General features: G+C 47.0%; 2 protein-coding genes across 4 annotated transcripts in view; one reads left to right on the top strand and one right to left on the bottom strand.

The window, feature by feature from the left end:
* Positions 1 to 146: 146 nt before the first annotated feature.
* Positions 147 to 13,213, top strand: LOC121711806 (dual specificity protein phosphatase 23-like). 3 transcript variants are annotated; one of them, XM_042095642.1, is made up of 3 exons: positions 147 to 647; positions 833 to 1,026; positions 13,010 to 13,213. In XM_042095642.1, exons 1-2 carry the CDS (start codon positions 378 to 380, stop codon positions 1,016 to 1,018), a joined length of 456 nt encoding a protein of 151 aa, XP_041951576.1. In that variant the 5' UTR covers positions 147 to 377; the 3' UTR covers positions 1,019 to 1,026; positions 13,010 to 13,213. The 3 variants fall into 3 exon arrangements, with proteins under 3 accessions (XP_041951576.1, XP_041951577.1, XP_041951575.1); XM_042095643.1 differs by lacking the exon at positions 13,010 to 13,213 and adding an exon at positions 11,725 to 11,797; XM_042095641.1 differs by lacking the exon at positions 13,010 to 13,213 and having other exon boundaries at positions 149 to 647; positions 833 to 2,412.
* LOC121711202 (afadin-like) overlaps positions 1,989 to 23,618 on the bottom strand; it is an 85,170-nt gene continuing 63,540 nt past the window's right edge. The window contains 13 exon segments of the mRNA XM_042094563.1: positions 1,989 to 3,771; positions 4,168 to 4,246; positions 7,606 to 8,161; positions 10,085 to 10,219; positions 12,303 to 12,338; positions 14,324 to 15,226; positions 15,228 to 15,512; positions 15,859 to 16,044; positions 17,181 to 17,269; positions 17,555 to 17,752; positions 18,646 to 18,764; positions 20,123 to 20,196; positions 20,682 to 20,851. Of these exon segments, the coding sequence (XP_041950497.1) occupies positions 3,618 to 3,771; positions 4,168 to 4,246; positions 7,606 to 8,161; positions 10,085 to 10,219; positions 12,303 to 12,338; positions 14,324 to 15,226; positions 15,228 to 15,512; positions 15,859 to 16,044; positions 17,181 to 17,269; positions 17,555 to 17,752; positions 18,646 to 18,764; positions 20,123 to 20,196; positions 20,682 to 20,851 (2,984 nt within the window). The 3' untranslated portion in view covers positions 1,989 to 3,617.

A 23,618-nucleotide genomic window follows, 5' to 3' on the forward strand; every position in this document is an offset into this window, starting at 1 on the left:
GGGCCGGCGGCCTCAGTGTCAGGAAGTATACCGTGTAACGAATTGCTTTAGTGCATTCAAATACACATACACGCCAGGCACCGGCTAGAAAAAGGTAGCGATGCTGTTTCTCAGACATTCGTCATGAGAGAGCCAGCGAAAAAGAAGCAAAAACTGAGAAAACGGTAAGGAAATTGCCAATACTGCATAGTTTACCTTTAAGTGACCTCCATGACATCTGACATGCCCATTTAAAAAAAAAAAACAGACAAATCATGAACTGTGACTAGATGAAGAGGACGGCCCGCCACACCCGTGTTATGTATGAGTTCAAGTAGGTCCGTGCGTGTCGCGTTTAAACGATACACATCGTGTACCTTGCTTACAGTATCGACACAATGGCGACTGCTGCTCCACCAAACTTCTCCTGGGTCGAGCCGAAAAAGGTGGCCGGCCTGGCATATCCATGTGCCACGGGTCACTATCAATTTCTTTTCGATAGTGGGATTCAACATCTAGTTTGCTTATGTGAATCACTTCCACCTCACCACGACAGTTGCCCTGGACTCCAAGTGCATCATATTGGCATTGTGGACTTCACACCGCCCAGTTTCGAACAGATTAAAACGTTTCTATCCATTGTTGAAGAGGCAAATTCAAAACATCAGGTAAGATTTATCGTGCTTGGCCTACCTGTTGGATTGGCTGCTCAGCTTTCATAATAGGTAGAAACTGGTCATTCTTTAGACTTTTGGCTAACTTGACGGCCTTTGGCATTGCGGATTTTAAACCAAAGAATGTTATTGCCTGATCTGGTTAGAAAATATGTTCACTGAATTACTGTACATTGTAGGGTGTGGGTGTCCATTGTATGCATGGCCACGGACGGACAGGGACCATGCTGGCATGCTACTTGGTGGAGAAGAGGAAACTATCTGGAGAGGAAGCAATAAAGGAAATCAGAAGAATACGCCCTGGTTCCATTGAAACCAGAGATCAGGAGAAGGCTGTGCGGGACTTTCATCAGAATATGCAATAATTTACCAGGTGATGGCAGGCAGAGAAGTATAGCCAGTTCCTTTTAGCCTAGAATATACATTTTTAGACATTGTGTCAATTCAGGCAAAAAGGAAAAGAAAAAAAAGAGACAAGAGGTGTATTAGACTTTATTAAAAGTAAGGTAGGCTACAGTTTGAATACAGAGGGATAGGCACAGCTAGTCCTTATATCCACATGGTCTCACATTATCAACCACAAATGTCTTGAAACAGTAGTTTAATCTTAGGATTTTCTTTTAGCAGTCTGGAATTGTTGGAAGATTAGGGGAAAGCAGCTTTGAATCAGATTTGTAAGAATAGGTGGTTCACTCAGTGTCCTCTTCATTTGTAACAATCAGGTCTACTGTGACCTGAAAAATAGCTGGTAAAAAATAAAAATGTCAAAAAAATATACCTTTCTCTGCAAATGCATCCAACATTTAACAAACTAATCAAATCAGCAAAGGCAGCAGGGTGTCTGCTCTGATCCAGCATCTTTACATTAAATCCGGTCTCCACGTGAAATCACTTCAGTTATCTTTATTACGGTGGAGTCCCCGATTGCCATTATCCATGTCTGTCGACCATTGACTTTGCAGCAATATATTCTTCTTGAGCAACATTCCCTTTGAAAAGGTCATTACTGGACAGATAAAAGGATACATATTATTTAGGAAGACCAAAGCAACACCATTTCCATAAACAATTCTCATACACAAGAGAAAATTACCCCAATGTAATTCACTTTTTATTTTGAAAAATATAAGACATTGTGTGTTGCAACCACAGACATGTTTGTAACTCCTTTAGAGTCAAAACTTGGTAAGTGTAAAGATCCAATGCTCATTTTGACTGATTACTTAAACCGATGCTGACATAACTGGCTATATAACAGTGGCAACTTGTTCCAAGGCTAAATATGTGAAAAATAATACTTTGTATAATTCTATACAAATTGTACAGACAATTCCATGTTTTTTGTAAAATCTGTATTTATTTGATTTACAAAAGCCTAACATGAAACAACCAATAAAATGAAACCAAATAAACCTGTAACCTAAAATGAAAAACATGTGTTTACATGTCAGTTTACATTTTCTGAGCAGAAAAGGGGGATATTGACACTAGAGCCTTATAGATAATTAATTAAAATGTACAAAGTAAAGTCAGGTCTTCTTTGATCTCTTGAAAATTATTTACACAACATGTTCAGTAAGTCTAGACATTTGTGAACGGAGAGATGCAGGTGTATCTGGAGACGCAACACAAATTAATCCTGCATCAACTGTTTACCTCCAATACTGCGGAGTAAGGAACCTAAAACAATGAAAAAACACACCTCACTGGAATTAGGCATGTTCAGTTAAAAAAAAAAAATAGTAGGGGAAAAAAGAAACCAGTACGATTCAAATGTTTCCTTTTCATCGTTTCAATTAAAACAGATTTTCATAAATAGGAAAACAAATCTATTGCATGACGATAAAATAAATATTTTCTACGCAAATGTTACATTCCTACATTTAGTGTTTGTTATTTAAATTTGAACTGAAATCATTTCCCATTCTTGACTCATCATTGTCATACTGGTCATTTTTACACCAGTTGATCACACTGCCACTCAACTACGCAAATATCCATTCAAATCAAACAAGAGTTAAAAAAAAAAAGAAAAAAAAACTGCAAAGAGGGGTCACAGGAAAAAATGACCACTAAAATATCAAACTTTGGGGCAAAAAATGGCAAATTTTCAGACGGTGAAGAAAAACCTGAAAGATACATGTTGCTTGTCTAAATGTTCTTGCAGGAATGTTTAATGTTTCATTTCCAATGAGTACAAACTGCTCAGAGGCATTGAGATGACAGTATTTTTTTCCGAAGAGTAATGCTCTAGTGAACGCCCTTGTTAGCTTGCAATGGAATTGATGAAAACAGGTTTTACAGTGTAGCTATACAAACAGGTGGAACCTTCAGTGAAACGGTCCCTCGTGATACCTGCATTAGTGGTGAAATGGAATGGGCGGTGGCGTTCTGTCTGGATGATGACTAATTCCCATCATATAACAAATTCTAAATCTGAAAGCAGAGTACGCTCACAGAGTATAGGGCAGCGTTAATAACAGTAAAAGGTTGGTCGAGTTTGAATACTTATTTTCATGGAAAACATAAAAATAAGTGGGAAATACGCAATGCAGAGAAGAGCATAAAACACCATAAAATATCCCACATTACTGTATACTAATAAAAAAAAAAAACATAAAAATGACAAAATAATGCATCTTTTCCCCCCAAAAGTCATTGAAACCAAAATATAACCCCCTTCATGTGACTGAAAATTTCTCAATAAAATAATTAAAACATTTTACAGTGCTTTTTCAATAATAATCTTTGAATCTTTAGAGGGGAAATTACGCAGTATCGTCTCTCTTATTGCAATGACGTATCTAAATAGTATTTAATGGTCCAGTTACTCTCTTAAAACCAAAAACAAAACAAAAAAAAAAGATTTGAAGAAGGAAAACAAGGTAATTGGGAAACTCAAACTAGATTCCCAGTACTACGACCAGGTACTGGCATTCGTGTTTCCCTAACTAAGGCTCCAGTCTACTTTGTGTTCAGTTCATTCTCCAGCTCCATTAGTTTCCGTGAGGCCTTGACCTTGTTGGACACCTCCTTTCCCTGGGAGAATAGACGCTGGCGTTCCTTAAAGGTGAGGCTCTCGGGGTTACCTGCGATCGTGTTGTCCTGCTCTGGCACACTGTAACAACAACACTGTGCTTGAGTGGAGGGACAATTCAACCTTTTGCGGGTTACTTACTAGCTACAAACACAATTCTCTTCAAAAATTTGGAACCATGCTGAAAATGATACATTTTCCAGGAAATCACACATTTTATCTGGTAAATAAATGTATTACAATAAAATTAGCATTTAAAATAGGTGCATGGGTCTGACTTGTAGAGCTTACCAATTAAAGAGTAACTTAGGAACGTAATCAAGATGGGCCGGTAATACATTTAACACTTCAACCGCTTGGACACTGAGATAACAGTGCAATCTTTAGTCATTCAATCCATCTGAAATGTGTCAGGCAATTGCCAGACTGAGATGCATTCTTCATTAGTAGAATCTCATCACATACATACACGCTCACCTTTTAATCCATTTTTCCTTGTAAACTTCTCCCGATCCTACAAGCCCTGTTGTGTTTCCAGTGTACGAATTAAATCCTGCTACAATGTTTCAATGGTGAAAAATAAAGAATGCAAAGTCAACATTATGAATCAATGCAAAAGTTCCCTTCAACAGCTGGCACAATAAATCTCTCAAGACACTGCAAAAGCTGCTGGGTCGAACACCATAATGAAGGCCTACAATATAAGGAAATAGCTGGTTTCAATATGCCACATTCAATGAAAATGGTTAGCATCTGTACTGCTGGAAACGTACCTATAGTAAAACAAGGCCCTTCATTCCTATTTAAGGATGGCCAAATATGATGTAGCTTCCAGCAACTTTTTGTAGTATCTCAAGATGATAATTTTTATTATTTTAATCCAGACCGCAAGAAGCTGAGCAGCAAGAGTAGTTGTATTAGTGTTATAGGCATTCTGAGGCATGTCTGAAGCAGGGTCTGTTGCACAAGTGTGGACCATCAAGGGTGGAGGTCAAGAGGCTCTCTTCAGCCAAGCAGCTTCTGGTTAATTTTTTTTTTACAAACATTCTGAGCCATGAAAAGCTCAATGCAACATATTTACTACTCTCTTAACCTTAATCTCAAAGTTCCAATAGGGAATTTTAAATGACTAACTTTATCCAGTTAGGTTCCAAATTTGGTTTGGCCCTGGTGTCTCAAATGTCCACAAAGCCATATTCTGACCTTTCTGTGAGCGGTCCCTGACCTCCATCCCTCACAGTACCCCAAATAAGCATTTAACCGAGGCTCATATGTCCATGTGTCTGTCAGCTAAAGGACCGTTCGTCCTGCACTACAACCTTCTAGAATCTCTTAAAATTAGTTGTGGTTGTCTATTATATTACATAGCAATTTTCAAGGGAGTGATTAGCACAACTAGAATCCAAATGCATGTGTTTTGGGAAGGTGTGTCTTCATTTCCCAAACAATGAAGAATGAATTGGGAGGGACGGGGCAGACACAAAACACATTGCCAAGTGTGAACCCAGAAGAGCACTTCGATGGCAGAGAAAGCAGAGGATTTCAGGAGCAAAGGCTCCAGTGCTAAAAACAGGCTCATGGCTCCAGTGCTAAAAACAGGCTCATGGCTTCTCTCTAAAACAGACCTTGGCCGTTCCAACATCTGCTCCTAGAGGGAAAAACCACACGTTGAGAAAACGGAAAGCAAACACCGCCCAAGAGCACAAAAGCCGCTCTTTTAGGGATTTTAAATCTCATTCGTCGAGCCAGATGTAAGCTTATACTTGAGTCTTTATTGTGATGAGGAAATAAAAAAGGGAGACTAAAGTTTGAGCCAAGGATAGTATTTGTTTAAAATAAATCGAGATTGTTACAAAAACACATTTTTCTGTTGGTCTAAAATCTTTTGTGATATTCCTTTGAGATAAAGCCAGGCACAGAATTCTGAGGGCTCGACTCATTTCCAAACCCTGAATAATGTTCTAGAGGCTTTGCTTTGGGCTCTGCTGCCACCAGTGAAGTGCTCTCCTTTGGTGTGAAACTGGTATTAAGTGGCCACGGCCTCAGGTCAGTGAGTCACCTGAGGCCCCAGCCCCATGTTCAGTGGAGGGTGTGTGTGTGTGTGTGTGGAAGAGGTAAATTGAGGCAGCTGCATGTGATGGAGCAACAGACATGACATAAACAAAATGGAGACAAAACAGCCAACAAGCTCACAGACAGACACAAGACTCAGACAGGATCAGGAGGCAGCATGTCTTAAGCTACACAGAAGCCCACATAATCTCTTGAATATACAAATGACTAACAGGTGCCCAACTAGTGGGTGGTGGCTCCCCACAATATATTTCAGTGAGACTGTGTGTGTTAAGATGGCTGCAGACAAAGGAGAATGAACTCATGAAAGGGGAAAAAGGCAGAGAAGCAAAGGCAGTAAATAGCAATGGATTTTTTTGCATCAACTGAAATTAGTGGTCATTTAAAGCAAGGGGGGGAGGGGGGGGGGTGCATAGCATTTAAGCGGATTGGCCTATTTGTTTAATTTAAACTCCAGCAGGAGCGCCAAGGTTAGTGATTGGTCCCTCAATCAGAATGATGAATAATGCAACTCAGGTCAAAACTGGTCTGGCAGTCAGGGGAGGGGGCACCTGTGCAGGTGTGACATGCAGGTGGAGGATGCAGTGAGCCACACTGGAGGGTCAAACAGACTCGGCATTGACTGGGTTGCATTACTGGCGTTCATTTGTGTATGGCTATTTCACGTTCTAAATGAGTGCTTCTTAATTAGACTCTCATCCTCAATTAAAGTGAATTTATATCTACAACCTAAATTATGGAATGTTAAAGTGACAAATAAAACAAGGAAATAGGCTGGCAACAGGCTAACCAATTAAATTAAATTATATGATTTATAATTAAATACGGCCATAGTTCTTTCAGTTGGAAAAGAACAATTAACCACCACTCATTAAATGTCCCACTAGAGGGCAATAGAGACCTTTAAAAGTAAGTTAACAAAATGTCAGCATATATAATGTATTTTAAATTACAGTGACCACTGAAAACTTCTTAACAATATCGTTTCCAACAGATTAAAAGTAATGAGAGTTTCCTACATGAAAAGTGCTTAAAATATCATCTAACTATATGACTGGGCCCTTTGAAACAGCCACAAACAAGTAGGACACCCCATTCTTTTCAGATCAGTTTCCCTTTTCTGGTGCCAAGTGAGACTAGTACTGAGGAAGAGTCGTTGCTCTAGGACCACCACCATGAGTGACAACAAGCATAGCCACCAGGCCTGGGAGCTGAGGCGGGGGCCAACCCACACATAGCGAGACAGACAGGGGCAGGGTGGCAACACCAACAGTACTTTGATTGAACGTCTTGGATGCTTGGGAGTGATCGATCACAGTTTTTTTTTTATTATTTTGATTTGCTTTTTTTGTGGTGAGGAGTGAGTGAATAATCAATTGCTTTTACGCACAGTGGGGTGATTTTACAAGGAGAGGAATCAAAGACAGAAGATAATTACGTGGGGAGAATTTCAGGGGGGGGGGGGGGGACAAAAAATTACAGACGGACATAAAACTAAAAACACAACACTACAGAGATGGGGAAAAATAGAGGACAGACAAAAATCAAGGGAGATTGGATTGACTGATTGATTGACAGGCTACTTTACAGATCTACGGACTATGTGGAGGGAAGGATGGGAAAATAGTGAGAGGGGTGGGGAGGAGCGGAAATGAGGCCACCCCTCTCAGCTGAAACGACTGAATCAAACAACACAAAAATCGACACAAAAATTATACGTGTAAAAATAAACGAGAGAATGAGGAGGAGTGAATAGGGTGGGGGGGGGGGTGGGGGGGGGGGTGGGGTGATGGGGGGTCGGGGGGGGTTACTCCTCTCTCCTCTTTCGTTTTGCGGCTCTACCTTTAGAATTGGATGGTGGAATGAAGTTGGGTTTGGTGGAAGGGAGTGGAGGGGCGTGGCCTGCCCGGCCAGTAGTACTGTTGGCATTGTCAGCAGGCAGGTGGAACTGACTGGACAGAAAGATCCCGTCGGACATTGGGCGGGGCTTTCGCGCAAGGGGCGGCGGCTGTGGCTTATGCGCGGCGGGTGGGAGGTCGCCGTATGACTTCCGGGTCGCGGAAAGCTTAACCTGACCTGCTAGGCCAGCATCCTCATCCTCATCCTCCTCATCATTGTACGAGACAAACTTGGCAGTGTACAGGGTGTCGGGGGAGGCGACCTGGGTTTTGAGGTAAGAGGTGTTTCTCTGGGGGGGGGGTGGTGGAGCACTGCTGTTGCTGTGGTTAGTGTTGGCTGTGTTGGCGGGAGAGGCGGGAGGGGGGGGCTGGTAGTCCTTGGGGAGGGGCGGTCTGTACAGACCAGGCTCATCGGGGGTCAGCAGCTTGCGCTCGGCCTCTTCATGTTGCCGGCGCCTCTCCGCCTCCAGGCGGTTATAGTACTCTTCCTCCTGTCTCCTCTGGTGGAAGGGGGAACAGCTGGTTAGAGAGAACTAGCCAAGTGGCCAACTATGGCCACACTACTAGGAGGTTAGCAAGTGATCTATCTATAGCTACAAGATTAGTGGACAGGGCCCATTTCTGGTGCCAGTAGATTGCTACACCATAAGGCCAGGCTACCCTTTGCTACTTTGTTTCAGTGTCAGTGCTTGTGTGGTGGTTTCGTCATTGGAGACTGGTCTGATGATGTAGGATGTATGGGTTGAAAAGCAGCAGTGTTCCTGAATGCCATGTCTGTATAGTTGGGCAGGGATTGTCAGGGGAATGCTATACACCTTGGACAATGTACTATAGTGTTGGGGGCTGGGGGGTGCTAGATATGGGGTTATGCGGGGGGATAAACTGTTAAACTGAGAACAATCCATCTCTGGTTGGGCTGGGGGCCTCTTTTCTCTAGGAATGGGGGCTTTTTGTGGACTCTCTTTGGGAGAAATCTTCATGGGGCCATCAGGGCCTTGGCTTGATTATGCTCAGAGTATCCATAAACCCTGTGTGGGGTTCTGGGTGGTTAAGGGAAGGGGGGGGATGCCAGTAATGAAATAAATGGTGGTGGTGGGGCACTGATGAAGATGTGTTTGCTATGGCCCAAGCCATAGCCAGGATGGTAAGGAGGTAGGGACAGGGCCATAAAACGGATCAAAGCAATGCCTGTAAGGAATGATGACCATAAAACAAACCTGAAACTGAAATGACATTGATGTGACTCATGCTTTTCCGTGTAGTAAGGAGGGGGGGGGGGGGGCGTACTCATCACACACAAGGAATGGGACACATTTTCAAGACATGCAGTTGGACATATGCATCAGTGGGACGTCGAATTACCAGTGGTCTGAAAAATGACTCACAGGACACTTTGACAACACCAGCGAAACAGATCTGAGATGACAACACACTGAAAACAATGGAGGTTGGGTGTGTCGAGACTTGAACAAAGAATGGAATGACCAACCACTGGTTCAGACCACTGGTGATTCAATCGTCCCCATCCACAACCTCAAATAACCAACTTCAACCAAGGACATGTAAACAATACGATTCTTTGTAAATACTGCTCCACTGACATTCAACATCTCTTCATTCCTCTTTTGTTCACAAAGGTTCTGTCAGCTATTGTCTGTCAAAATCCCTCACACACAGTAAGGCAAAGGTTGCTCCCTGTAAATGATGACCACTACTGCAGATGACTTGGGTGAGCAGGATGGCCTTCCACGTTTTTTGCTCCTCTCACACAAGCCATCGTTGCATGAGAGTCGTCTACAGTGTTGACCAGGACTATATAACCTTAGGAAATCTAAGCGTTAAACACACAGTCATAACAACGGCCTTCTATTTTCTGGCTGCCTGAGTTATGACGTGTGGTTTCTGGCTGGTCTTAGCATGGCATTATGCTGTCTAAAGCCGGTAAGATTGTTTTCTCTCGGTCTCCACAACAGACGACAAAGGTCTCCATGCTGTTTGGGTTGATGACAGTTGGCTTGACAGATACTTGTCATGAATACGGCCACAAAGCTCGCTCTGTGAAGTAAAATCATGCTGTTGAACATCCTGTAAATAGACCTTTTTTTTTTTTTTTAATCCCATACGCTTTTTGTAGTTTTCTGACAACATAGTCTGCTTACACTTACACAACAAAATGAGCCATATGTGTAGCTTAAAATATTCCTGCAATGGTGGTCCTTCCAAGCACAGTTGTTCAGAAGTCGTTTTAAACGTTGCGTTCATTTGTGCTTCCAAAACATTTATGTACCTCAGAATCGTCAGCTAATCAGCTAGTTTAAATAAACAGGTAAAAAACGTATTGAATGACATTCAGGCTTTTCTGTATCGTCGCGTCTGAGCTTGGGCGCTCCTTGCTCCGGGACTAGACTAGCAGACGGGTGTACCTTCTCCTCAGTCTCGCGCCGGGCCCGCTCCTCCTCCCGCCAGCGTCTCTCCTCCTCCTGCTTGGCCCGGTCCTCAGCCTCTCGCTTGCGGATCTCCTCCAGCTGCTGCTTTCTCCTCCGCTCCTCGTCCTGCAACTGTGGGGCGGCCACCAAACACAGAACACGTTAACAGCTGCTTGGGGGGGGGGTTTGCCCCCAAAATGCACACCACAGTAAGAAGTCGGCACAACGCAACACCACAAAACACCACAAATGAGTGCAATGATACGGCACGGATGGATATCAAAACTGACGGTACTGAATACTGAAGACTTGTGAGTGATGATGTTGCTGATAAATTTCCCAAAAACAATACATTTAAAATAAACAGCTTGACTGGGGTCTGTCTACAAGTTTGTTCTAGTAAGCCGTGACTAATTTTATACACGCTACAGTTCTCCTAAAAAATTGACCAAATATAGTCTTTGGACAAATATAGCTCCCACATTGTGCCCAATTTGGTAGTGAATGACTTCAACCACCACATCTTTACTACACTGGTCTATATATGGAGGTCTAACCCAACAGCAATTTAACGCCAAGCCACAAGGGCAAATTCAATTAGCCTTTTCGTGCAAACAACTGCTGAGTATATGAACAGCAAGCTGTACAGCAGCATATCACAGAATAGGGTTCAGTGGGCAGAACAAACTTGCTGCACGTTGAATTTGTGGTTCAGTCCAATTCAATATAAGTGCTGAAACCCCAGGAGGGACCCTGCCTGTACACGAAGGATGATTCAGAGGTAATGGACATCTGGAGCGTCCATGCAGGTGCCAGAACTACTCGAGGCTCAAGGTCAGCTGCAGATTCAATAAACTAGCCGTGTAATAGATGTGCTGGGACGATGCCCTTTAATGATGATGAGGCCTTTTGCAGGGGACATTACAGGTAAAACGTGTGCTTGTACACCTATTAAAGTTTTTTTTTTTTTTTTGTCGTTCCTTTTCATTCCAAGTGCATTTTTGGTTAGCCCCTGGGTTAAGAGAGGCAATGTGTAGTGCAGACAGACGGCCAAAAAGAGAACCACAGCAGAAAGAGAAACGAAAGGCATCCACACATGCAGACAGACGAGGAGAGAGAGAGAGAGACACGGGCTGTGCAAACATTAGAAGAGCAGAGATCACAATCCAGCAATGAAACAAAACAGGTCACCCGACTCAGACCAGGGAGTGGACCAGTGTTCTTAAAACGTTCGTCGAAACAAACGCAAGAAACACAAAACCGGCTACGACTGTAAATGCAGGTCAACAAAATGACACAAGACAGGCTCAAACACTGGTACGGCACGCAGAGGAGACAAACAGCCCAAATGAGCACCCCCACATCATGATGATGAAGAAGATGATGATGATGACTGATGGGAAAGGGCCCCGGTTCGGGCGGGCGGGCGGGGTCACTGTTAGGAAGAGCCCCAGGTCATGCACAGAGACCCTTCCTGGTGTCCTGCATTCACTTTACTGACCAGCTGTGTGGACACACTGCACAGGTGCTTCTCTGACTGGCGTATTTATTGGGTTATGTCTATATTTTAAACTGCTAGAAGGCTGCATTTCTGTTTAGGATTAATATATTTATTTTTTCAATCTGTTGTTTTAAAGATGCTGTAAGCCATACTGGTACATTTCCCCCAGAGAATGCCTCCGCTGGAGGCTGTATGAAAACTATATGGATGTTCATCTCTTCAGAGGTTTCCTGATTGGTTAAGACAGCTGGATTCTGCTGACAATTTAATTGCAGATACAGTTGCATCAGGAACATATCAGAGACTTCATAGAGATAGCTAGCTGAACTAAACAAACATATCACATCTTACAGCGACTTTAAGTACAGACACTAAGGATGTGAACGTTGTTGAAGCGACTAAAGCATGTTTTCCACAGCAGTGGTTCAGTAGTGAAGGAAGGCCATCACAGCCAATGCACATCAATGCACATCTCCCAAGATGCTTTGCCCAAAAGCTGCAGCCCCCCCCCCCCCCCCCCAGAGGCCCCCTCCCCCTCTCGCCAGCCCATCCTATCCCCTGCAACCTCCCCACAGACCCAAGAGCACCAGAGGTGGGGCGGTGATGTGAGTGGAGGAAGAGGAGGGGGGGGGGGGGGGGGTTGAGAAAATGAGCGTCAGGAGGAAGTCACAGGTGGAGCCTCAAACAGGAAGTGTTTGAGCGTAAAGAACGTACCAAGTCTAGAACAGAGATTGCTGGGACAGCAGTCTGCTGCGGGAAAGAAAGAAAGAAAGAAAGAAAGAAACCAACAGAGAGAGAGAGAGGGGGAGGGAGGGAGGAGAAAATAAACAGAAGAGGGAAGAGGGGGGTGATTTAGGGCAGGAGGAAACAGAAGAGGGAAGAGGGGGGTGATTTAGGGCAGGAGGAAACAGAAGAAATAAAAGAAATAGAAAAAAAAGGAGAAGGAGGAGGAAGACGAGGGAGGGGAAAAAAAAAAGATAAAAGTGAAAACATTGCTTGGACTCGGACGCAGTGATGTGCTGCCAGGAACATTCCGGAGCAGCATGGGATTGATTAGCGTCTGTGGCCCACAGCCCCCCCAACACCCCAACCCAACCCAGCCTAGACCCCCCCCCCCCCCACCACCACCTAGAGAGGAGCACTGGCAAAGAGCTGGAGAGACATGAGGTTTAACCAGGAATCTCCACTTCATTCCATAGAGCCCCCCCACCTGCACCGCTAACACAATGTTTTTGTTCATGAAACACCCTCCCTGTCTGACATTCGACCAGACAATCCACGCGTCCAGAGAGCGCTGACCTGATACCATATAAGGCACCTTCCTGCTAAGTGCTTACTTGATTTTTAATAGGACAAGCTCATCAGGGTTTGCAAGCCAATCATTTAATTTTTGCTTGTTTTTTCTCTTCTGCACTGCACAGGCAATAAAGTGTTGGTCATCTAAAACCGCCATCTGCGCTCCAAGGGAGGTGGACGACTTCGCTTCTCTCACAGAGTGAAAGGAAATTGGAGCAAGGACCTGAGTCATGACCCGAATGCAGTGGATCTAGTCAAACTCATTCAGTTTCATGTCATCTATTGATTTTTAAACAAAAATGGAGCTGTTTAACTTTAGGTGAGCTTGAATACAAGCATATTGAGGATTATCAAAAACAGACTCTTGTCTTTTTGTGGGGAAGAACGGCACCGATCTGTATTTGTTAAGCTTCCACAGGCTTGTGTGGTGATGGATGTGGCTTTTGGACGTGTTGGAACCCTCCCGTTCCACCCTGCCATTCCAGCAGCGAGAAAGAGAGAGAGAGAGAGAGAGAGAGAGAGAGAGAGAGGGAGAGAGAGCGCACGCGCAGCAGAGCAAAAGCGATGACATAAGCATGGTGCAGGTGCATATTGCAAAAACATTCATTTGGAAAAAAAAAAGGGGGGGGGGGGGGGACTCAACCGTCCAGATGCTGGAGAGACATCCTCCAAAGGAATTTCTCCAGCCTGTCTGTTGTGTTGCTCACCACTGAGAAACTTCCCCCTGCTCCTCGTGAGCGTTCCTGCCCTTGTCCGCGACCTTGGCCTGGTGCAGGCACTCCCTGCCCTCTGTTAAGGCCCTCTCTCCTCGCACTTCCCGACCCGTCGCTGGGAGTACCAACTCTTGTAAATGTTATCTAACTTCCCTCTTGCATTTCTGTGCTGTTCTAAGGGTGTGTGATTTAGGGGTTGTTGCCAAGTCTCCGGTATGCAGTTGTGCTAGGTGGTGTCCAACCCTGGCAGCGATCATTTGTGCCGTACTGTTGTTGTGTTGTTGTTGTTGACGCCATTATTTCTTTTTTCATTACGCGTTTCTCTGGAATTTGGAAAGACGTCCTTGAGGAGGAACATAGAGCAGTTAACGACACAAAGCTGCACGCTAGCTAAGCATAGCAACCCAACACAGCCTGGGCGATGGTTGTAAGCTGACATCTACAGCATCAGAGTCATTTCAGGACATACACTGAAAATCAATCAAATACAGTTGAAATTCTCACACAACCTGAATGGGTTATTGCATTTGACCTCAATTATATATATAAAAAACAATTGTTAAAATACCATTAAGATCCTGAAATGACTAAAAATTGCATCAACGCCAACTCAAACCCTGATCAAGGGGTCTGGACTGGAATTGAGGCAACTCATCTGGCCACCCAAATGACCCCAACCCCCCCCCCCCCCCCCACCCCACCGAGCCCCCTGTCTGACCAGCTCACCCGCGCTCGCTTCTCGGCCTCCAGCCTCTGCATGATGAGGGTGGTGTCCACATCCTCGTCGTCGTCCTCCTCGTCGTCGTCCTCGTCGTCGCTCTGCTTGGACTCCTGCAGCCGCTTCTGAAACTGCCACTCCAGCATGAGCTTGCGCAGGCGGTCGCTCTCCTCGGCCGTGCGCTCGGGCTTGGCCTGTAGGTCCTGGATCTCCCTGTCCAGCAGGTCCACGATCTGCAGCTGCTGCTGCTTCTCCAGCTTCTCGCGGGCGTCGCGCTTCCAGGGGTCAGGCGAGAGCGAGTCGCTGGCGGCGGCCAGCTCGTCCTTCCTGATGGTGATGTACTGGAGGTCGCGCCGCTCGATGGTGCGCGGCTGCTGCTGCGGTAGGAGCTCGCGGATCACCGTGTCCCCGCTGGGCGGCGGAGGGGCCCCTGGGCCAGACATGCCACGCGGCAGGCTGGACAGCTTCTCGGGCCGGACCGGGGGCGCGGGAGCCGGCGTGGGCTGGGGCTGGGGGGGCATGTAGGGCTGCTGCTGCTGCTGCTGCGGGGGCATCTGCGGGGGCATCTGCAGGGGCCCAGGGCCGCCCGGCGGGGGCATGCTGTGGGGGTGGTGGTGGTGCGGCGGCGGCATGTGGGGCAGGGTGCCGTGCTGGCCGTGCGCCGGGCCCGGGCCAGGTGCGGTGCGGATCTGGCCCAGCTTCCGCTCCTGCTCCCGCCTCTTCCTCTCGCGCTCCTCCTCCAGCCGCGCCTTCTCCTTCTCGTACCAGCGCTGCTGCTCCTCGCGTTTCTTGCGGTCAGCGGCGGCCGCCGCCTGCTGATGCTGTTGCTGGGAGACGGGCGGCGGGGGCAGCGGAATCTCGGGCTGGGGCTCGTAGTCGTAGTGGGCCGGCGGAGGCGGCGGTGGGGGGGGGCAGGTCGGTGCGCGTGGACTGGCCGTGGGGGGGACCGGGCGGCGGGGGGTTGGGCCCTGGGGTCTTCCAGCGGCCCGGCCCGCTCTTGTGGTTGCCGGGGCCCTTGCCGCCCGAGCCGACGGAGGCGTTGGAGTAGTTGAGCTGCTCCTGGCTGGACGTGCTGGACTCCAGGGACGAGGACACCTGCTGGTTCCAGTGCTCGCCGCTGCCGCGCTGGTACTCCTGCTGCTGCTGCAGGTAGCCGCCCGGCACGTCACACAGCTCCTCCTGAGAGTGGGCCACTCTCTGTGTGGTCGCAGAGCAGAGCACAACACACACACACACACACACACACACACACACACACACACACACACACACCGAGCGCGCACACACACACACACACACACACACACACACACACACACACACAACACACACACACACACACACAACACACACAAAGAGAATGGAGGGAGACAGTTGGTCAATACTTGGCCCATTAGAAATGGCACATATCTTCCTCCACCTTCTTATAAACTCACACACATGCACAGTGTGTCCTGTCTCTGTTCCACGCTGGCTGTCATGGAAAACATCAGGACTACCAATGATCTCTCTCTCACAGACACACACACACACACACACACACCTGCATGGACATGTTGTTGTTGTGATGGACCTCCATCGGGGGCCTGTCCTCGCTGTTCTGCCAGGGCTGGTTGGGCGAAGGCCCCACCCGGTCCTGAGATTTGGAGGCCGGGAATGTGAAGTACTCTCTGGGGTACGTCTGGGTGGGGATGGGGTAGGCCTCGGGACGAGGGGGAGACGGCTCCTCCTGCAGCCGAAGGAGGCAAAGGGGTTAGGGGCAGATGAAGGCCAGGCGTGTGGTGTAGAAAGGGTGCAGAGAGAACAAAGCAAATGACAATAGAATACTTTAATTACACAATCACTGTAGCCCTGCTCAGTGTTTCTGATATATCTCAACCTAGGAAGTGTTGTGTAAGCATTCTGGGATTCCCTTCAGCCAAACACAACTGTGGCAAAAAAAAAAAAAAAAAAAAAAAACGGCAACTATTTAACTCGGCAGTGACATGTATGCTTCCAGGCCCCAGATTCGATTCCACGAGTGCTGCCTGACACGCTCCGCTAACAGCATGCCAACATAAACACAGGCTTCAGTGCTCACAAGAAGAAACGTGCAACACTAGGCTACGCATGCATGCTCCTCCTGAAGGCATTCCTCATAACATGCGTGGCACACAACCCCTCTAGCCCCGTAAGTAACACCCCCCCCCCCCCCCACCCAGCCCCCCAGGGGACATTAAGGCCCAGCAGAGCCACACTGTCTCCCCTTGACCACACAAGCCCGAGTAGGGGCCTCCAGACGGCTAGCATCTGTGACGCTGGGTCGCTGCGGTCAAGGAGTTCTGGACTGTTTTGACTGTGTGCAGATGAACGAGGAGAGCTTGCAGTGGGATCAGCCAATCAGAGGTAGAGGTTTGCAGGAGGGGGAACTGTGGTAGGGGTGGGTGGGGGGGGTGATGAGGATTAATTGCCTGATGGCTCCAGCAAACCGAGATCAAAGCTTTCTCAATTACAATGCACGAGTTGTTGGGGCCAAACCCAGATTGGGGAATACCCACAGGATGCTAATAATGCAGGGCTGCCATCGGCATTCCACTGTTCCTTAAAGGAGCTCGAAGAAGCAGCAGACACAGGAGAGCTCTGTGCCGTGCGTGTTTGGAAACAGCAAACAACAAAGAGCCATCAGGTTTAATAGGGTTGCGTGTACTCTCCAAAAGTCAATGACCTTGGGAAAGGGTGTTTTTTAAAGCTTGGTAGCAGAAGCATGCAACATTCCTCCATCAGATGCTATTTAGGGGATGATGCATGAGTGTAAATTGTGTGTGTGTGTGTGTGTGTGTGTGTGTGTGTGTGTGTGTGTGTGTGTGTGTGTGTGTGTGTGCTCACATCTGCGCAGAGGTTGCCAGTGGAGACAGAGGTGATCTTCCCTGGTCCTCCAGGGTACACTGGCTTTCCCCCTGGACTCTGAGCCTGGTCTGTAAGGGACAGAGAGGATGATGATGATCAGAACACTCTACCCACTACCCTACTACCTCAACCCAACCCAACCCACTAGATGCATGAAACTCCCAACCCATCAGGCACCACCACTACCTCTTTTTACAATGTTTATCAACTAAGATGTTGATTATAGCATATAGAATATAGCATATGCACATGTATGTGAATGCATGTTGAATGTACTGTACTGTACATATTATCTATTGAATATTCTCCAGCAGGTCGTCTCGGAGGCCTGGCTGTGGGGCCACCGTACTCACTGGCCACGTTGGGGCTGGAGCGGTGGTCAGCGCGGTTCTTCAGCAGCCGCTCCTCACCACTAGTCTTCTTTGGTTCGGGGTAGTTGTCCCAGTTACCCTGGGGGCTCTCGCTGGAGCCGTTCTGCACCGTGTTGTTGTAGAGCTCGAAGCCCTCGCTCTTTGGTCGCAACTTGCCCTTGTCCCGAGAACGGTCGTTCGCTGAGGAGGAAGAGGAGGCGTTACTGACCGGTGGCTGGCAGGGAGGCACACCAGACCCTACTGTCTCTCTGACATGTTTTCATGCAAGGCCACATTCAAGTAGATCAGATATCAGCTCAAAAACCAATAAAAAACAGGAAAAAACAAATGACGGGTTAGCTTTAATACAGTTGGGAAAATGGTTGCTGTCAGACCATTTTTGTTCAGGAAAATCACACACAACCGGTTTGATCTTTTAGGATAATCCCTAATGAAACACACTGTTGCAAGGTCTGTTTCTTTTCTGCCGCAAAACTCATCCTTCCTGCAGTAAACCATCCTGTCAGTACCAGAGGTTGACTGCCAGCTATGGATACGATTTGTAAAAAAAAAAAAAAAAGAAGAAAAACATTGATTTCCCTGCGTGATAAACTGCCCAGCTGTCATCAGTCACCGTTTGGCCATTACAGTCTTCAACAAAGACCTTTAGATCAGCTCACTGACATGAAGCAGCCCCCCCACCCCCGCGCTGCATATGAGGCCTACAGTGAAATCCATCACGAGGGGAAATGGGCTCCAGTCACTGGGCTGGAATCTGCACTGTTTCATGCCAACAGCACTTTTATGGCCTGTGACAGGCAGGGGGGCTCCAAGAGGGAGGGGGCGCCACAAGTCCCCTGTCGCTATCGCCTCAGTCACGCTAGCGGGACCGTGTGGCCGCCCGTGCCAGCCAATCAGGGACACTCGCCAGACCGTGCAGTGAAACTATAACAAGCCATCTTCGGTGTCCAATGAAGGATTTTTTTTTTTTTTTTACAATTTTCCAAACATTCAGCACAGCTCAGGACACCGTCTGACACTGGAGGCAGTGGCGCCCTCATGTGGCGAGGGGGAGAGCGCAGGCAGGACCTTACCTCTGGGCATCATAGGGGAGGGCTGGTTGAGAAGTGTGGCCAGGCCGTGGTAGATGGCACCCTGCTTGGCCACCTCCAGAGTCACCACAGAACCTGTACGGGTCATCAACTCCGCCGCCCTGACAGAGAAAACACACATTTACAATACAGCACACACACACACACACACGGCACACACACACGGCACACACACAGCATTTAGAGATAAACAAAAATACAATTATCATCCAACTCAGTCTTAAACTAGAATAATTTAATTGGCTAAATGTAAGCAACACAAGCAAAAGTAAATAACTATGGATGAAAGCCTTTGCTCACTGACACATTTTAAAGTGTTTAACACACAGAGTTACATTGATCAGACTCGTGTTTACTGAGCAAGCCTTCTTTTTCACTGAGCGAACGATATGAATGAATTTTGTTAGTGATTGCCATCTGGGATTGACTCTGAGAGGGTGCAGCATAACAGACCATTAAAGTCTTGGTTTGGAACAAGTACAGTCGTGGTTTGATGCTAGCAAAAGCTCACAAGCCATCTCAAAACAACCAAGAAATCCATCTACAGTGTGTATGTGTGTGTGACTGTGTGTGTTGCACATGTGTGTGTTTGTGTGTGTATTTACTTCCTGTGTAATTTTCATCCCCTGATGGAAGCGCGGTAATAAATTTATAACGAAGCATATGCTTTTGATTTAACATAGTTTGTCAATTTAACATTTTCATTAAGTTCCAGAACAAAAACCTCACACCAAGCTTTTAACTTTTAAACGCTGGACGCATAAAGCCCATCGGGCCCTTAAGAGTTTCAGGGTGAGGAATATAGAGTGGTTCTTTGTGGAGCTTTATTTCACACAGTAGAATAGTGTGAAAAGGTTACGGGCAATCCCCCGGACGCCTCAAAGCCAAGCGTCGCTGAAAACAAGTTTTAAGCCCAGGAGAGGGAGAAAAAACGTGTGTGTGTGTGTGTGTGTGTGTGTGTGTGTGTGTGTGTGTGTGTGTGTGTGTGTGTGTGTGTGTTTGAGGGATCTGTGATTAGTCTGTGTGTATTGTGTGTCCTCGGAAAGCGCACCGCTAGCTCAGGTAGGGGCCTCTTTGTTTGTGTACACGGCTGAGTCGTTTCATCTGCGTGTTTTTTCTTGCCTCCACTCAAACGGCGCGTTGGGGGGTGGGGTGGGGTCAGCAGGATATTGCGTGTTCTAGCCCCATAATCCAGCTATGATGCAGAAGGCCCAATTAGAGCTGGAGGGCCCGAGTTAAGTGACTTAGTGCAGGTCTGCTGGAGCTCCCTTTACTAAGGCACAGGGAAGCACGAGGAGAAGATGAGGGACATTTACAGCCTTATTACAGGTCTGGGGGAGAAACCAGCTGGGTCTGGATGGAAATGGGCGTGTACGTGTGTGTGTGTGTGCGCGTGTGTGTGAGTGTGCGTGTGAGAGAGAGTTGAACAGAAAATGTAATGCATAGCTGCTGGAGGTACCTTTCCTGGGAGAGGCCAACCAAACTTCTGCCATCTACACTCAGCAGCTGATCTCCTGCAGCCAGACGCCCGTCCTACACACACACACACACACACAGACAGACACAAAGACAAACACACACACACACACACACACAGACAGACAGACAGACAGACAGACACACACAGTGAGAAATGAACCGAGATAAATAACAGACAAATTCAGTAAACGCCCAAGACACCCAATACAAATGACAGAGAAAACCACAAGAAAAAGAAATCAAATAAACAGAGGAACAAAGTCCCATAGCTGAGTGATGCCTCACTCTCTCATGGTAAATTATGGTGCTTTGTTCCGCCCATGTCACAGGACAGGACGTCATTAAGACTTCCTGAGTCCCGCTGTGGGTTGCGTGCTGTGGGCTCCTTCACAGTGTGAGGGCACAGGCCGCTGTGCGTATTCATTTATTCCAAAATAACCTCTTACATCACACACTCGCTCTCTCTTTCTCGCTCTCTCACACACACACACACACACACACACACACACACACACACACACACACACACAATATCTTACCATGTCCGCAGCTCCTCCTTTGACCACGGACTTGATGTAGATACCCAGCTTGTCCTGGCCAGCACCCTGCAGCAGACACAGGAAATGAGAGAGGGTCAGGATTGAGGGTCTGACCAGCATCTCGCGCACATGTAATAAACTCACTCCACGGGGGAAGAACAGCACAGCTCCTGAACACTGGCCTTGGCCATGTAGGGCCTTAGTCCAGCAGACCTCTCTCTCAGTCTCTCTCTCTCTCACACACACACACACACACACACACACAACACAAAATCAAATCAGACACCTTCACAAATCATCTCAAGACATGAAATAACAATCCAAAAACCATCGTCATAGCGATCCACTTCAGACAGCAATTTGTTTCTGCTGATGGCAACTCTGAAACACACACACACACACACACACACACACACACATAAAGTAGCCATCAGCCACAGAGTGGTGAGGAGGGGTGACCAGCAGCAGCAGCAGCCCTTGCTTCAGTCATCTCCACAAATCACAGGCACACAAAGCCCTCTGTGCAGAAAGGAGTCATTCACTCCCCCCAGCTCCCTCACTCTCTCTGTCCCAGCGATCCCTCACTCCCTCCGGCTCCAGAGGAACCCAGCAGCCCTTCAGCAGGGAGCCCCAGCGATCCCTCACTCTCTCTGGGGACGCCTGCAGCAAGAGACCCTCGGCTGATTACTTCACCACTCCACCAGACACAGAGGTCAGAGGTCACCTGAGCTGATGCGTTGTCGTCTGGGCTCTCTGACTGTACCCCAGTCAGTGCAGCAGAACTCTCTCCTGCCCCCCCCCCCAACTCGGGGGCAATTAAAGTATAAAACAGCCTCTGTGCCGGATTTAAACCAATTCATGAGGCTCTCAGACGCAGACAATGACTCCTTTCACAGCTGAACCGTCAATGGTTGAAAATGTCAGTGTTTCTGCTCTCACTAGAGGAGGGGTGGGGGAGATTTGTCACTCTGTCATTTTTAGCCGTAAGGAATATCTCAACAGAGCACTTTTTAGTCGTAAGGAATATCTCAACAGAGCACTTTTTAGTCGTAAGGAATATCTCAACAGAGCACTTTTTAGTCGTAAGGAATATCTCTTGTAAATCTGTCACTGGCCTCAGAGGCTGTGGAGTGTGTGGAGTTCTGTAAAGAAGACCGTAACATGCATTGAACAGAGCTCCAGTGATTTTTCTTAGTGGCTCGCCTTCAAACTTAATGGGTCAGATAGGCAATCGTACATCAACCTTGTTTGATGTTTTCTGCATTTGAAGTCTTCCGAGGTGAAATTCGATCGACTTGCCATTGTGGCCTCTTGCGGAGTTACCTTAGCTCTGCGGTAAAGAAAACAAGAACCTGTTCTTTCTCATAAACTTGTCTCTCAGCCAGCAGCAACAGCAGGTCCTCAAGCCCAATGCTTTAAAAAGAAATGGTTAGCTTGCTGTTTTACTGGGTCTCTTGTTTTTGGAGAGCAGGCTTGCGGTTTTGACTTCCTTTTGTTTTCCATGCATGCATTTTTTTGCCTGGATTTACCATTTAAGGGACAGACAGAGAAGAGAGAGAGGGATAGAGTAATAACGTCAGAGAGGATAAAAACAAAGAGCACAGAGAGAGAAGAGAGAGAGAGAGAAGGAGAGAGAAGAGAGAGAGATGAGAGAGAGAAATAACGTCAGAGAGGATAGAGACAAAGAGCACAGAGAGAGAGAAGAGAGAGAGAGAGAGGAGAGAGAGAGAGGAGAGAGAGGAGAGAGAGAGAGGGAGAGAGAAGAGAGAAGAGAGAGAGAGAGAGAGAGAGGAGAGAGAGAGAGAGAGAGAGAGAGAGAGAGAGAGAAATAACGTCAGAGAGGATGGAGACAAAGATCACAAGACAGGAGAAACTAGGAGTATTGTGTGCCTTGCAAACCCCCTAGAAAGACCCAGCTGGGACATTACATCTAGATGCGGGCAAATCACACTCAAATAACTCAGCTTCCAAAGTAATGTGTGTGTGTGTGTGTGTTTCCCTCAAAGCACAAGCAACCGAGGCAAAAACAGGACCAGATGCTCCACCAAAAATCCTGTTCACCTGAACAAACACTCCACAAAAATGTCAACAGCATTGTGGCCTAGGAGAGGAGCTCTGGCCAGTGCAATCTGTAATCACGTGGTCATTATGGGATATAGGCCACTAGTGACCAGTTCACAGGGTGAACAGCACATTTCATACGCTATGGTTGGCCTGGATGAGCCAGACGGGAGGGGGAAAGCCGCACACTGTAGATATATTTGGGTGGGATAGTGAACAGTTTCACTCTTCCATAACAGTGACATTTTATAATTCAAGGGTACGAGGATAAAGAAAGAGTTTTTCTGCCTGTCGGTTTTGTGATATCCTGATCTCACAGAAGAAAAACAATATTCAGAATTCCTGAGGTGTTCTTGTGGTGAACTGAGGCCGATAGAAAGACAAAATAGTGCCTTATCTAAGCTGAACTCCTGGTCGGGATCTAAAGACTTCACATTTTGGCACTTACAACCAACTGCAGAGCCAATTTAAATTCCTCACAAAACTGAAATTGCTGCCAAACCCTCTGAACAGAGGAGTTCCCTGATTGATGCCGATTTACCTGTTCTATGCTTAGACACACACACGCACGCGCATACACACACACAAAATCCTTCAATGCGCCAATAAATGTGATTCTATTTGACGATCCAAACACAACAGCTCACTGTAGCCGTTTTGCTACAGTCCTGAAGCCCCTCAGCATGATGGAAGTTGACAATCCAACAGTACACAGTCTAGCCAGGGCCTGCGTCCTCCTGTTTCTCATCTATATGTTTAAAGGCTTAGCAAACACCAGGGCCAGCATTTAGCCAAGTCTCCCATCCCAGCCCAGCTCCTGCTTCCTCTATTGGAACAGGCTGAAATGGTGTGTGTGTGTGTGTGTCCTCTTCCGCC

The sequence above is a fragment of the Alosa sapidissima genome, chromosome 6, assembly GCF_018492685.1.
Source record: "Alosa sapidissima isolate fAloSap1 chromosome 6, fAloSap1.pri, whole genome shotgun sequence".
Taxonomy (NCBI): domain Eukaryota; kingdom Metazoa; phylum Chordata; class Actinopteri; order Clupeiformes; family Clupeidae; genus Alosa; species Alosa sapidissima.